The following is a 16584-nucleotide window of genomic DNA, read 5'->3' as shown; positions in this document are numbered from 1 at the left end:
TACATTTTTATTGGTACAAAAATAGATACTTCACACAGATTCAAGAAAAATAAATGTTACTAAAAAAGACACTTCCGTCATTAATTTTCGTAAAACATGTTAAATACAAGCAACTAAGCGCAATAATTGGAACTGTGGATTTTGACATCATGTATTTGCTAATGTTTAATCACAACACCACACAGAGAACAATGGGGGACGCCATTCTTATACGGCGGGACTTAGACAGATGATTGATTCTGGGGCAGTGATGGGGGGTAGCGGGCAGGGACAGGATGAAGAACGCCGTTATTGATTGCCAGGAGCTGCTGGAATAGGACGATCTATCCCGCCTAAGTACACGCGCACAGGGATTCCTTCACAATACTCTGAATGTACAGGGTGCCTGGACAATATTTATACATAAATGTATCTCCTCGAGTGAACGTGTTGGGATTATTATTTGCGGTAAGGAGTGAACTATGGCCGAGAGTCCCGAGAACAGATTGTCCAAGAACGTGGTGATAGCATTTGACGGAAGTGAACACGCTAAATATGCGGTGAAATGTGAGTACGATTGTGTTGATATATAAATAGTTCTCTTGCGTCTTTTACGATGTGTTGATGGTTTGTATGGTGGGTGAAGTGTGTATGTAGTTCGGGTGACGGAAAGGGGGGGGGGTTCAAATTAAATTTATCCAACTCTGTCAACTTATCTGAAAACATTAGTAACATTCTCCGCAGACCCGAATGTATGTAATTTACGAAGTGTAGAAAGCTTCATATCGAGCCTCTAATATAAGCAGTACAGTGATATATAGTAAGGTTAAGTCTCTCTCTCTCTCTCTCTCTCTCTCTCTCTCTCTCTCTCTCTCTCCTTGTAATGATCATATTGACCCCGCGATAACATACAATTCCATTATGACAGCGCCAAACGGACTACAAAAACATCAATAAACCATTACAGAATTCTCCACGGAGCTATAGCTTGTTCTTTGAATTAATCCTAATGCATATCACACATTGACAGCTCATCTAAAAGTGATAGTGAGGTCAAAGAACGCAGTTTGGACGTAAAATATATCCCTCCTCTTCCTATCAGGAACCCTTTTTTACCCGAGAAATGGTTTGAATTGTTTTGGATATGTTAGCCCCATATACTGAGGAGAAGTTAGATGTAGCCTATGTATTTCAGCTGATCGCACGACTTGGAATTGTGCTCCTCACACCCAGATTAATTGGATAATTGTGTATGGTATGCGTAGGAATACATTACATATACTTGTAGATATTCACACAGAGCGTATACAACACTGTTGCCTGACATCAGAAGGCAGTTAATACAACCAGTACATGCGTCCTCCCAAACCTATTGTCCTCTCCGGCATATTGTCCATTTTCTATGATGAAATAAAATACTTCAGAGAGGACACATTTCAATGCTCATCCCATTTTGAGTTATTTTACCCCTCCCGTCAGACAGGTCCATGTGGACAGATATGGCTACAGGTGCTTGTGGACAACAGGAATCTGGCCCCTCCTCACCCCCTCCTACCCCACCCCTCTATTTTTGAAGTTTTAACGCCTTGGATATTCAATGTATATTTTTCACAAGACATTTAACTTAAGAATGTTATTATTTCTTTTCCCCATAACAAATCAAATCCCACATAGAAATCGTATTTATTATGATCAGTGGCATTTATAAACATGGGTTATATGTGGGGTTTGTTTATTTCACTGAAATAAAAGCACTCCTAAATTTTTAAAAATATTTGTGAAAAATACCCACGGTATTGAATCTTACACTCTACAGGGGGTGAGGTGGGTTGTTGTTTACAAGTACATGTACCCATGGATATGACAGCAGGACTGTATGCTCGATTATTCAAACGCATATCAAATTAAAACGCTTACTGACCAAACACCATTATATCGGCACCAGATAGCCATGCTTTCCTTAATAAAATCGCACGATTATTCATTTGATGATCATATATTCATCCTTGCCGATTAGAGGTTTCCGTGACTCTATGATTATTATTTTCCTTTCCAATGCATTGAAAAACTAGTCTGTCCTTCTCGTTTAATTAACATCCTTCCTATTTTGATATCATACATATCCTTGCACATTTTATTTACAAGACATCAACCAATCAGTAAATTAGAAAACCACAGGCCATAGAACAGTAAATAGCAGGAATCTTCATACCACAGTCTGCCGAATACATCACCAAAACTCGCGATTATTAAAGTTTACTGTGCACCAGGCCTGTAGGCAGGATTTTTCAAGGGGGGGTTACATAGACTCGCAACGCGAGTCTATCACCTCGCACCGCGAGGTGCCACTACGGCAGGGAGTCTGGGGGCCTTGAGCGGCCCCCAGAAGCTCTGGGGTATTTGGTGCAAAATCCTGCAATCTAGCAATTTCCTGGCACTTAATTTGAATTTTGGAATCATGCCTTTTTTCCTATGAATTTTCATGATTTTCATAAAAAATCCCGACTTTAATAGTCACAATTCAAACAAAATGCCGACTTTAATAGTACTTAGTAGTTTTCAAGGGGGGGGGGGGGGGTTCGTACGAACCCCACGAACCCCCCCTGGCTACGGGTGTGCGCACCCCCCCCCCCTCTCTCACACACAGATAATATTGCATCATTTTCAAACTTCAGTTATAAATACAACACAAGAAAAATAAAATAGAAAATAAATGAAAAAAATATGAAAATTAAAAACAAACAAACAAATAAATAAATAAATAGATGAAATTAATAAATGAATAATACCTGATACAGGTACATTTACCGATATACGAGGAATGATCAAAGGATCATAGACGTGTGTTAATTATGAAGGGAACTTTATTCCAACTTCATTCCAACTATTAAAGCCATTCATAACAAATAGCACATGCGGACAATGAAAAACATATATAAAAACATACATTTCTGTGACTTGACGTGAGATCAGAAACATAGTACATTTAATCATACAAAATATACTGTTTGTTAACATAATTCTTTTATATGTGAGAAAGTGCACTACACTCTAATATGTAATGAAATTCATCTGCTATACCCCCGGTGTTACGATGTGAACATAAACACTTTCCAGCTCGACTGCTAGACGGGGATTCCAAGTATGAAAGTTATAAGTATTTTCCCGAGTTTAAGTGGCAATGCGCTTAATTATTTGAAAAGCTTAGGCCTATACAAACTCGTCCTTCAGTCTTTGTTAATTGTGATTATATAAAAACTGATGATTAAAAAATACTAGGCATTCTACATAATTTATATATCTTATTTATCCAGGGGCACATACCAAACAATTTTTAGACAAGCCGATGTTCTGTGTATACCCAAATAATTATTAGACAACAAGGGCGGATCCAGAGAGGGGGGAGGACCGACCCCTTCCCTCTTTTCGCGGAACAAAAAGTTTAAGAGTTATTCAATTTTAACGAGTTTCTGAGTCAAAATGATATGAAAGGTGGATACTTACATGTAATTGTATAATTCAAATTTATAAACACCAGTACATCATTTAATTCATAAAAGTTTTGTTTAAGAAGTAGACAATTTGTAAGTGAAACAAAAAGAGCCAGGGAATGCTCAGAATGTCGGATTTTGCACCATTTATCCCCTAGGCGGCCCTCAGACCCCGGCCTCTTCGGAGTAACCTTTGAATCATTCTTCTTTCTTTCCAATACAAATTCAGAACTGAGTATTGCGATTAGAATGACTAGAATTTTGGAAACAAGTAGTAAATAAACTAAACACTTTCATGTGGAAAACTACATGTATTTCAAGATATCCCCTATGACGTTATGTACAGAAGCAAAGGATGTAAGTGAAGTAGTGGTGGAGGTTGTAAAAACTACCTAACAGATCAAGTGCTAGACACCCACCCCCCATTTCACAAATTCTTGGATCTGCCTATTGACAAGTCAATTGTCTAGGTACCCAATCATTAGACAAGGCAATGTTTTGTATACTCAAACAATTGTTAGACAAGAGAATGTCCAGTGCCCAACATATTCAGGGAAGAGAGGAACCATGAGAAAACGACCAATAGCATTTCCAATTCATTCAACCAATAGCAATTCAAATAACATAATACATTCTAAATTTCTGTTCGATCAATATCTCACATTTTGAATTCGCGTTCGACCAATATCATTTTACTAATCGTATTTGACCCGTATAATCAATTTCACACGCTCGGAAACTTAACATAAAAGAGAAATCCATAACCAAAGTCCACAGAGACACTGGCCATATATTTGCAAGGGGTCCTGATTTCTATGAATGATTAATAACTTTTTATCCAATGAAGAGCTTATGAATACCCATTTAGTTTCAAGGATGAAATCAAAATGGAATTTGTAATTCAAAATTAAGATGGCTTGGTCGATAAACGTGACATGAAACATACATCATCCACGCGATCATTGCACAGAGAAAGCAATCGATATGATTGGAGAAAAGCTGATCATGTTCAAATCTGTTTCACATTCTCTCTCTCTCTCTCTCTCTCTCTCTCTCTCTCTCTCTCTCTCGTACCCCCTCCCACCTTCTCCACTTAGATTGTACTCAGTCTTCCAAAAACTCACGTTCCACGTGGTAAATAAGAATACATATTCTTTATCGGAAAGTCGATCTGCTCTTTACCGGAATAAAGTTTGACTTTAAAGAGGGGGTATCTGGCAGACTGAATGTTATATTCGCGGAGATAACAGCCACTGTTAACGCGGAGCATGAAAACAAACTCAGAGCGTTACTCTCCAGAAGTCGGCATGTCGCGAAGATAAAACTTGCTATATCTTTTTTTTAGTGTTAATGGAGGAAGATTGTATCTTTTAAATGAAGTTTTAAGAGCTTATTATCAGGTAACACTGCACCGTGAGCAACTGCTCTTCAGATTTTTAGATTCAAAATTTTTGAGTTTTAAAATCTAATTATGTAGTTACTTTAGGACACAATTATATTATAATCATGTTATAAATAATACTTCAAAAAATATATATCTGAAAAACGTTTTTAGTGCAAATAAACAATAAAAAAAGAGATGTACGTATTTTTCCTTTGTTTTGCATGACATGTATTTGGAAAGAATCGATGAATCGATATAGTAGCATTTCCAGAAAAATTCCCCCGACATCCGCTTTGTGACGTTAAGAAGTGAAATCCGATCATAACTTTTCCCTGAATCAACTCCCCATGTATTCTTGTTATATCAAGCTAATACGATTACTGGTACCATAGAAACAATACCCTGAGAACTCGAGAGTTACGAACATAAAATTGTACAGAATCTGATATCGACGGTAGTTCCTGTTAATATTTCTATTTACCAACACTAATAATCCAATGTAGATATGTTAATTACACTTCAATTCTCGGTACAATGTCAGTTTTAGTTAGGAGAAATGAAAGATGATGTATAGTTCTGTTGTCATTGCAAATAAATCGAATTGGAGCAAGTTCGGTATGTTCAGTAGCTGATCAAATACTACGCAGTGGTGATGATAGTTATCAACTACGTGGTATTTATGAATTCTAATTAGATCTGACCTCTCTCTATGATTGGCTGAAATGAAAACAAATAGTATTACGGCAAAGTTTTATTAATCCTAGAATTCAACCAATCCTGAAAACACCATCTCCACAGTGTAGAATTTTCTGCGAGTACTTAGACCTGCCTGGCTCCTATTGAGCTCTTGCGTCGTTGTTAAAACCACCGATTTACCAAACACGTTGGACGTTAGCATCGCCGGTATTCTCTATTAATAGCCAAGTTCACTGAAATCCAAATTTTCAAACTTTTCATTGTTCCCATTCTCAAACTAGTTCAAATCTTATGGAACGTCAAATTAACATATATTCAAATATTTGAACCTATATTTAAATTAAACCTATCTTCAATTCATTTGAAGATAGGTACAGTTATTTGATGATAGGTTAAAATATTTGAATATATGTTAATTTGGCGTTCCATAAAACCTTTACTTAATATTAAATAACAGACATCTGTCCCGCAGAACGCATGCGACTTCTGAAATCTTATTTCATATAATGGACCGACTCGCACCGGCCCATAACCATCCGTGTCCATTACCGTCTGTCTCGTTTAGAACAAGGCACTATATGCCGATACTCGTGGGATTGGAAACAAAATATGTGACCAAGAAGCGGGAAAATTTTGAATTCGTCATCACATGACATCATACAGACCCTCGTGCTATCATGTAACTAGGGAGACTTTGGTTCGTATATCCGAGTACATACCTATGTATTTTCTAGGGTAAATATTCCAGAGGTTTTTCTTACTCCCATGTATATACTCCAGCCAATCACATACATCGATTAAAAAGAGACACATGCGCAGTATCATAAGAAGCCCCCCCCCCCCCTATTGTTACCACACTACCTATTTAGTAGCGTGTTCTCTCTGTTCTAGTACCAGAGTACAAAACGAGGTCGCCCATAACATACATCGGGTTCAATGTCGCGTTATATTGCGTTGTCACGTTCTGAGCGAAGTGAAAACGGACAGAGCGGAGTGTAACGTAGCGCCCTCTAGTGGAGTGGAAAGTAGAGCGAGGGGACCTAACATCTAATGTTAATTAGATTGGTTTTGTTCTAGACTTTATCAAAAAGATATATTCCTTAATTATATCTGACGTAACGTCTTGGTTATCTAGTTAAATTACATAGAATAGCCATCTGCATGGCTAAAAGTAGAAATAAGTATTGATTGATTGATTGTATACTGTTTAACGTCCCTCTCGAGAATTTTTCACTTATATGGTGATCTATCTGGCTAAATTACAACACCTGGATAAAAGGAGAAATGATTTCAACCATTTAGTATAATTTAAGATATGTTTTTCAAAAAAGAAATGGTGTTAGGTATCTGTTTAAAAGTGGAAATAATCTAGCTCCTTGGTATACTCCAATATCTGTTTAAAAATCGAAATAATTTTAGCTATCTGTTTAAAAGTAGAAATGACTTTTAGTAAATATTTTCTTCTTTAATTTGCAGTTTATGCCGAAAGGTTGCACATGCCCGGTGACCACGTGTTTCTTGTGTATAGTGTAGAGGTCAGTGACGTCATACAGCAAGGTAAAGTACAATCAGGTATAAAACAAATTTCAGGTACGTCATATCCGTGTCCTTCACCCGGTGTCACATGTAGCTGTTACGTACATCACGTGTCTCGTGTGTCCTTCACCCGGTGTCACGTGTAGCCGTTACGTATGTAGATGGCGTGTCCTGTTTTGTGATGGTATCTGAAATGACTAAATGTGTTATTTATATACCGTTATTTAGATTAATATTCATGGATTTGTTGTCAATATTTTGTATCGTTCTCATTTTTATTCTGGTTGCTCTCGGGATACAGTATATCAACTTCAAATTAGCTTCATTAAGTTGTCTCGATTGATTTTTTACGCTTCATCTTAAGTCTGCTATCATTACTAGGTTTTCAATCATATAAATATGGATCATAAAAAAATGTATCATTTTCCACTGTTATTCCAATCTGACATTCGTTACAGTGGTAGGTCTTGTACACTTAAGAAATTTGTTTTTAAAGGTCAAAGATCAAGGTCACAGTCAGTATATTGATTGATATGTCAATGTTCAATGCGGACATTATATAAAGAGTACAACCGTTTCTTTGAAATCTTGTACAGTGAATGCATATTATGCTTTATGCATGTTTAATTATGTTCGCAGATTTCACATGTCCTGACAAATATATGTAACAGCAATGAGTAATAATTCAGTTTATATTATTCAAATTATGCTTCGTTTTGCTACTTGGATAGAGGGCATCGGATCTGAACTGCAAAATATCACAGCTTTAATCACACCTAGGAGACAAGATGGTACAAAGTCTAAAATATTTTATGCTATAAACATATCACAAAGCAAAATCTTACAATAGCCTCTGGTTCAATATATTTTTGGGGTAGCATATTTCTGTCCTCACCTGTCAGGTAATTATATCAAAACAGTATTCATGTAGAGCATACTATTGACATCTAGTCGACATCTTTTCGGCAACTTACAACAAATATTATCTTTAAAAAGGCATGTAATAACCAGGGCGACATTCATTTTATTGGTTTCATTTTTTGCGATAAGCTACAAGACATCTTGTTCATCTAAACCAAGACGAGAAAAATATGTTGTTCAATGCATAAAGATGAAGACTTGCTGAGTTAAAAAAAGTCGTTTAATTGTGAAGTATTAAAGCGACATATCGACTTCTTGATATCGACATGTTGATGTTAAAAGAACAAGACAAGGTATATAAACGTTTCCGTACACATCAGAATAACTGGAAATAACAAGTCGATATATTCATCTAATAAGCTTATGTCTATATAAGCAACTGAAATAATTATCTGATATCTGACAAGTCGACATAAATTGTCTGATATCTGAAAACTCGACATAATTATCAAATATCTGATAAGTCGATATAATTATCTGATATCTGACAAGTCCACATAATTATCTGATATCTGACAAGTCGATATAATTATCAAATATTTGATAAGTCGATATAATTATCTGATATATGAGAAGTCAACACAATTATCGGATATCTGACGAGTGGACATAATTATCTGATATCTGACAAGTTAACATAATCATCTGATATCTGACAAGTCGACATAATTATCAAATATCTGATAAGTTTATATAATTATCTGATATCTGACAAGTCGACATAATTATCTGATATCTGACAACTCGACAAAATTTTCTGATATCTGACAAGTCAACATAATTATCGGATATCTGACGAGTTAACATAATTATATGATATCTGACAAGTCAACACAATTATCTGATATCTGACAAGTCATTACAATTATCTGATATCTGACAAGTCGACATAATTATCTGATATCTGACAAATCGACATAATTATCTGATATCTGACAAGTGAACATAATTATCTGATATCTGACAAGTCGACATAATTATCTGATGTCTGACAAGTCGAGATAATCATCGGATATCTGACAAGTCGATATAATTATCTGACAAGTGATTGCAAAAATATGCCACCGTAATTTTCTAATATCAACATTTCAAATGATTTTGCCTTTGAAATCTCTACAAAATCTTATGATAGTCATTTCCTTATGAATACGCTGCAGTTGTCGATAATATACGTCGTATGAATCTTGACAAATACAGTATGTCTATTTCAACGGTTGGAGATTCAACAGATATGAAAGTAGAATGTAAATTCAAGAAATAAACTTCATTTTGAAAATACACGAGGTTATGAACTGCAACGCTTTACACTGACCTACTTTTCATGAAGTACTAACTCATCCCATCTTTAGAAGATGACATATTGATGTATATTTACTTGGATATATATAAGATAATGCGCATTATTTCCTTTTCTTGGGTATAGAATTGTCTGTCTTGAGGCGCCATATACGCATTGTATGTAGATTTATAGATCTAAATGTTTATTTATTCATATTCTGTATTTTGATTCTTGAAGCTGATTACAGAATCATAAGTATATTTAATTGATATAATTCATAACTGCATAAGAATCTCGAGCTTTCTAACCAGCATACATGTACACACACATGCGCAGTGGCGTTACACACATAAGTTTTACCTGGTGCCTTATTTGTTGAGACTATTTGATCCACTCTGACATGTGCAATTAATCCAAAGAACATCGACCTCGGGATTTTCCCTCATTCATTTACACTCTTCCTATTCAATACTTACATGTACAACTATTCTAAGTACTGTTTATTTATGTACTATCCATACAAGAATCGTTAAAGGACAAATGTTTCTAATTTCTATTATTGATATTATCTTTTAAAATTACAGTTATTGTTAGTAAAATGAAGACGGAGATGTTTTTGATATGGCATTACACATGGCATGCAGGTCTATAATTATAATTCCGCTTATTTAGTGAGTGTTTAGAGAAGTCAAAAATGAAGTCCTCCATCTTATTTAGGACCCTATGAAGCAGTCACGCATTCCGATAAAAGTACCATCGTCCCAATAACAGTGTATCATTTCATTTGCTCTTGAAAGGTGCACATTTTTGGACTAGCCCTCTCATAAATTTATTCTCAGTGGCCAATCACATTGAAAGAATGGCATAGCGTGGTCATGCAGCCTCACTTTCATTCAAACTATACGGCCTATTAAGGGAATGAAATTCGCATGCTAAATTAAGGGGAGTGACACGCTGCCATTGGAACGATAATATCCCATTGTTCTTTTTAAGCGCCGTTTTCCATGGACCCTGACCTGTTTAAGGAGCTCGTGCAAAAGGAAGTAAAGAGGATACAGGATGATCTAATAGAGTTCGCAAAATATCTCAGATCAATGAAGGTGAGTAAAAAGTTCACAAAATATCTCAGATCAATGAAGGTGAGTTAAAAGTTTACAAAATATCTCAGATCAATGAAAGTGAGTTAAAAGTTCACAAAATATCTCATATCAATGAAGGTGAGTTAAAAGTTCACAAAATATCTCAGATTGATGAAGGTGAGTAAAAAGTTCACAAAATATCTCAGATTGATAAAGGTGAGTAAAAAGTTCACAAAATATCTCAGATCAATGAAGGTGAGTAAAAAGTTCACAAAATATCTCAGATCAATGAAAGTGAGTAAAAAGTTCACAAAATATCTCAGATCAATGAAGGTGAGTAAAAAGTTCACAAAATATCTCAGATCAATGAAAGTGAGTAAAAAGTTCACAAAATATCTCAGATCAATGAAGGTGAGTAAAAAGTTCACAAAATATCTCAGATTGATGAAGATGAGTAAAAAGTTCACAAAATATCTCAGATTGATGAAGGTGAGCTGATGAGTTAACAAGATATTTCAGATTGATAAATTTGAGTATTGAGTTTGCAAAATATTACAGAATAATGAAGGTGATCGGAGTTCACAAAATATTTCAGAATGACGATGAGTTTAGAGTTCATACAATATCTGAGATATTATATTAACTCTTTACTTCACCCTCATCAATCTGGGATACTTTGTTAACTCTATACTCTTTATCACTCTGAGATATTTGTGAACTCCCTGCTCACCTTCATTAATCTTAGATATTTTGCGAACTCTATGATTATAAAGTCTCAAACTTCACAGATGTTAAAGTTATGTCTAATTGGTAGACATACAGCTTGCAAAATATTTCTGGTTGTTGAAGGTAAAATTCGGTAAAAGATCCCTATTACGAATATATAGAGAATACTGTTTTGTGAGCATACCCTCACGTGTTATGTATAACATACATGGATTTCATTGAGTACAAAACCCAGATCATTACATTTAAAAAGGGTTGTAATTTGAGAAATCTCTATGTAATAGTTCAATGTATTACGATTATTAACGTTCCTTGCATTTATAAAACTTGTATCGCGGTCTGTACTATTCAAGAGAATTTTAAGCTTAGTTTCTCAAACAGATTTGGTTAGCATATCTATAATTACGTTATATGATAAGTTATGCCACATAAGCTATTTGATTTCATCCCAGATGAAGTTCATGCATACTTGACTAATTCAATTCTGAGACATCTTTACTTAGCTTAAATTGTATGATGTCTGCATTGAGCGCGCCTTTATCACACGAGGCCGGAAAGAAAACATGACGTCAGTATGTTTATCGACTGTAGATAGAGGAATAACTAGGACCCACGAGACCAAAATCATTGTGCTAGATCATATGTAAAACATTGAAGTGTAGTTGGATATGCACAGAACCAAGAAATTTGTGCAAAAATAGAATGATAAATATGACAATCACGTGATCAGCACTCGCTCGTTTCGGAAAGAAAGTGGTGAAATGCATATTGTGAAACTTTTAAGTTCTGAAAAAATGAACATAACAAATGGCGATTAATCTCATAGATACAATAAACAATGCATAATTGAGATTAGGGCAAACACGAACTCGTGGAAACACTTAAACTTAAACTTATATCAGGCCTGGATTTCTCGAAAAGAACTTAAGTCGAAATTTGGACTAAGTCTGAGATTTTACTCAAATCCAAGCCAGGTGCCTAGGATGAGAAGGCATCCCTTGTGGACCGGTCATACCCGCCTTGAGCTCTGTATCTTGATCAGGTAAACGGAGTAATCCGTAGAGAAAATCAATATGGAAAGGACTGTTTAACATGTCAGACAACATTTGATCTAATGACAGGTTGTAATTGCAAATCAGATCACTATAACTACCATATAGCATTTGCAAAACACTGATTTTAAACAAGACCGTTAAAACCTCTGTAACATCGACGTATTTTTCAGTATCCTATCTCGATTTAATATTTGATCATACGCAGAACACCATAATTATAAAGGTAATAATGGAATATCGCTACATCAATATGGGAAGTTGACAAAGAAGAAGCTCCCGGTTGAATTCATCTCGTTTGTCGTAAAATTGAGTTGTTAGTTTGGCGTTAATGTTTATGATCAATAGAATATCCAAATATGAAACAGATATAGAAGACTCTGTGATGTCTTTATTTCAAGTTCCCTGGGATAAATCGAATTGGCATGTGAATGAAAGTGAGTATTGTTAATTGCTAATACGTCGTCGATGTATATGATTGTCGAGTTGAAGGCCACAGTAAGATATTCTCTTATGTAGAAGATTTTGAATAAATTATGTCTTATAAGAATACAAAATCAGGTCAGGAAATAAAGGAGCACAATTTGTACTCATGGGAATTCCAATAGACTGTTGGAAAGCATGGTCATTTAAACACTACCTGGACATTGTCAATGAGGAACCCCAGCATAGTTCTACTATCTTTTTATATCTCTACAATCGTATTTTTGTATGCATATTCATTTCATTCATAGAATACCGTAGTATTGATATCGTTTTTAAACCTTTGAGTACCAAGTTTGCATGAAGAAGCTTTGATCTGTATTTTCTGAAATAATGCAACACAAAATGTCAATAAATATGAATTACATATCAAAAACAAGCTTATCAAGAAACAGAAATAGGCATATCATCCTGGTCGGCACAAGTATTTATATTAGTCTAGAGAATGTGATTTGAATATCTAGAAAACACATTTATCGCGTGGGACGTTCTCAGATATCGCTAGTCGTCAATTGTTCGTTTAACTTGTTCTTGATGCACATGTATCATGCTTTCTTAATGCACATGTCTCATGCTTCCCACACAATATGCAACTTATTCAGAAATATTTGAGAAGAGAATTTTGATATGTAGTTTTTGAGTAAATGTATAAGACACATGAGACAGTGGAGATGAGCAGGTGTTTACTAGAGCTGGAATATAGAAGTATAAAAGACTGATGAAGAGGCAGCTATTGATTATAAAGCACTTAAAGACTGGCTTCATCCAGACAACCTATTCTACTTTAATTATTTTAATCATCTGACGTGAGCCGCATGTCATTTCATCTTTAGGTTGAAGTGGTCAGCTGGCTTAATATAAATTCCGACCACGCTGAAGATCAATACAAGACACAGCACTACGGAGACAATTTGTTTTTCTGGGTTCAAATTTATTTCTAGAAGGCTTTGGTTTTGATTGTATGTGACGTCAGAATCGTACGAAATGTCTATTTTGCCAGTATGAAATAATTGTTTAGAAAATACAGTAATGGTTGTCTTTAGCGTCTTCCCCGAGTTATACAGATCAAGTTCATTGAGTGCGTAAGATGTTAGGGATTTATTAAGATTATATAAGAATATTTCTCTTAAAATTGATTGAAGGAAGGAAGTCATACACAAGAGTAATATATGATAAAATTCATAAAAGACTAAGTACCTTAGACTGACAGCAGATGTCAGGCGTGGATTCAGAAAAGGGACCGGACCCCCCCCCCCCCTCTGAGACTATCTTAATGCAATATAATTTGTAAAAATAACTTCTTTAAAGATTGAACACCTCTGGCTAAAAAAATATTTAGGGATGATCCCCTTTAAAAAAAATTTTAATCCACGCATGTGTTTAATGAGACGATAAATTGGATTTGATAAAAAGATTAAGGGATATTTTTCATCAGGTACAGATTGTGTCACACTGATAATAATTAGAATTTTCAATATCAAATACATAAAAGAAATACTTTCCTGTTGCTTCCCCCCTCCCCCCCCCCCCCCCCCCATAGCACCCGCATACATATACATGTATGGTAGGAAACCGAAAGTAGAGAATCTGGGGAACATAGAAAAAGTTTCAGGTCTATAGTTCAAACGAAATTTTTTAAAATTACCAACTATATATATACACACGTATGTTATCATATCAGAGTGCAATATGTAGAACAAACAGGAAATACACAATTCAAGGAAACAGTTTTACAAAATCTCTAGTGATTGAAGTCACAGTAATTGTACATAGTTGTTGTGAAAAGTATCACAAAAAATCAGAACACGGTCATCACTAGAAATAAATAACCCAGAGAACGGAGAACCTGTCACCAGGTAAAGTTGGGTAACATATCTCTATTTACATTACATACTGGGTATCAATGAAAAAAAGTATACTTAGCCAAAAAGGGGGTGGGGGTGATTAGGGACAATAGGGAAATCATGTCCCCACTTCTATAAAAAAAAATATACACTAGTATTTCAATGATTACATACACTGATATATCTATACCTTGATTTTAATTATCTCATTTACTAGGTATGGACAATGTATTATATTCTTATCTCGAGTGGGCTATAAGTAGATTCCAATGGTCAGACTTGTTATGTCCTGATTAACGTAAGTGCCCTGCTGATTGGTTAGGAAGCCGGGGTTAATCACCTTTTTCCTACGCAACTACGATAACGCATTCTGATTGGCTAACAAGTCCGAAGTAAACAACCGCTCAAAGCTATTGTAAACAATATGTAACATTGTTATATCTATACTATTATATCATATATCACAGAGGAAATCTGTTAGACATAAAAAGGAATTCAGGAGTGCTTGGGTCCCGCGGTATATTGATATAAACTCTTAATTCCTGCACATCCCTGATCAGACCTAGAAAGCTAATACAAATTTTAATAATAATGATGACGGAAGAAATACAGATTGATGCGGTTTGTTATCACAGTAGTAATATATTTGTCATCATTCTATACTTTTATGTAAATCAGTTGGCTCTGATTGGTTGAGAAACATTTAATAAAAAATACTATTACCATAGCTCTGAATGGAACGTAGCAAAGTAAAGTAAAGTAAAAGTAAAGTAAATTTTATTTGAAGTCGGCACTATATACATTCAACATGTCAAACACAAGCTCTGTAGAGCTTTTTAACCGACTATCACATTCAAGTATATCAAGGACAAAGACACATAGCATGCATGTACACATATACACAGACATATCACAGTAATTATCGTTTCTTCATGAGAGTTTTTAAAAATCACGTACAGTATGTATGTACATGTACCGCTACCGTGCGGAATTTTTTCCTTCGGTGTTCATTGTTCGTTAGTAAGCTGTTGCTAACTGAAATTGCTGTGTGGTATTGTGACAAATTTAGATATTTCACTGATCCCATGCTTCCTATACAATTATTATGTTTGTTCTAGAAATGAAGTATGTTTTTTTTTTTTTTTTAATTTGATTCCTTTTTTTCTAGTTGGAAGGGACAGTTAAAAGCACGCACGCACAGAAGCCAGGAGAAGGCATCTTAAGCATCGCAAAAGACGTGCACGCATCCCTTATTATCACCGGATGTAGAGGGCAAAGCAAGCTGCGCAGAACATTTCTGGGCAGCGTCAGTGATTACGTCATGCATCATTCTCCTGTTCCCGTTCTTGTATGCAGGAAAGAAAATTGATGAATGCTTACGCTGAACACACAAAAACTGGTTTTGCATTTGGAATGTGTTCATATTTTATTGTCCGCAAACACTACACCGTAGACCGATATCAATCTCTTACTCTGTAAAGTTTCTTTTGTTTCTCTTTGCAGCCTGATTTGTTACGTGTTCGTTTTGTGTCCTTGTGTTGTAAATGTATTCTTGTTTAAATTATTTATGTGAACTACGCAAAATATACATTTTTGACATTCTGAATAAATATTATGATTTACTATTTGTGAATAAATGAATCCAATAACAGAAACTGCAATATACATTTAATGTTTTGTAATGAAAGCCCATCACAAAAACGTAGATTTAATTCTAAATCTCAAGTCGCAATCCTGCAGATTGGCGCTGTTCTTCATGTTTGGTAATCAGATTTGTACTGATTTGCTCTATAGACCAAATAATGAACAGCTTTGACTGTCAAATTGTTAGACCCCACTATCTTAAACACATACATAACTTGATATGTAATGTGAAAGCTTAGCACAAATCTGTACATGTGATAAAGATAGGCCTGCCTGAAACGTCATCTGTCTTTCGGAAATATTCAAAGGAGACTCGATATAAAACAAAGAATCTAGATGTTGGTAAATTCTGAAAATACGAAAGATAATCATTTTAAAATGTAAAACTAGATGTTACCAAATTCTGGATATTCCATTGGAGACCCAATATAAACCTAGAATTGACTGGTGATATTTTTTCTGGAATTTCC

At 35.1% G+C, this 16584-nt stretch overlaps 1 protein-coding gene across 2 annotated transcripts; it reads left to right on the top strand.

The window, feature by feature from the left end:
- Positions 1-154: 154 nt before the first annotated feature.
- LOC125653518 (stress response protein NhaX-like) lies at positions 155-16125 on the top strand. 2 transcript variants are annotated; one of them, XM_048883081.2, is made up of 4 exons: positions 155-546; positions 7027-7107; positions 10280-10386; positions 15639-16125. In XM_048883081.2, the coding sequence occupies exons 1-4, from the start codon at positions 462-464 to the stop codon at positions 15837-15839; spliced, it is 474 nt and encodes a 157-aa protein (XP_048739038.2). In that variant the 5' UTR covers positions 155-461; the 3' UTR covers positions 15840-16125. The 2 variants fall into 2 exon arrangements, with proteins under 2 accessions (XP_048739038.2, XP_048739037.2); XM_048883080.2 differs by having other exon boundaries at positions 173-546; positions 7027-7122.
- Positions 16126-16584: the final 459 nt, after the last annotated feature.

The sequence above is a fragment of the Ostrea edulis genome, chromosome 7 (assembly GCF_947568905.1).
Source record: "Ostrea edulis chromosome 7, xbOstEdul1.1, whole genome shotgun sequence".
Taxonomy (NCBI): domain Eukaryota; kingdom Metazoa; phylum Mollusca; class Bivalvia; order Ostreida; family Ostreidae; genus Ostrea; species Ostrea edulis.
Note: the sequence above shows the minus strand (reverse complement) of the source record. Positions and strands in the feature narration are given on the sequence as shown.

What these genes read in the sequence shown, in the direction of transcription:
- LOC125653518 (XM_048883080.2), top strand. Translation starts at nt 462, where the DNA reads ATGGCCGAGAGTCCCGAGAACAGATTGTCCAAGAACGTGGTGATAGCA. An exon ending in GCAAGGTAAAGTACAATCAG is followed by an intron (nt 7,123 to 10,279) that starts GTATAAAACAAA and finishes GTTCTTTTTAAG; the next exon opens with CGCCGTTTTCCATGGACCCT. An exon ending in AATATCTCAGATCAATGAAG is followed by an intron (nt 10,387 to 15,638) that starts GTGAGTAAAAAG and finishes CTTTTTTTCTAG; the next exon opens with TTGGAAGGGACAGTTAAAAG.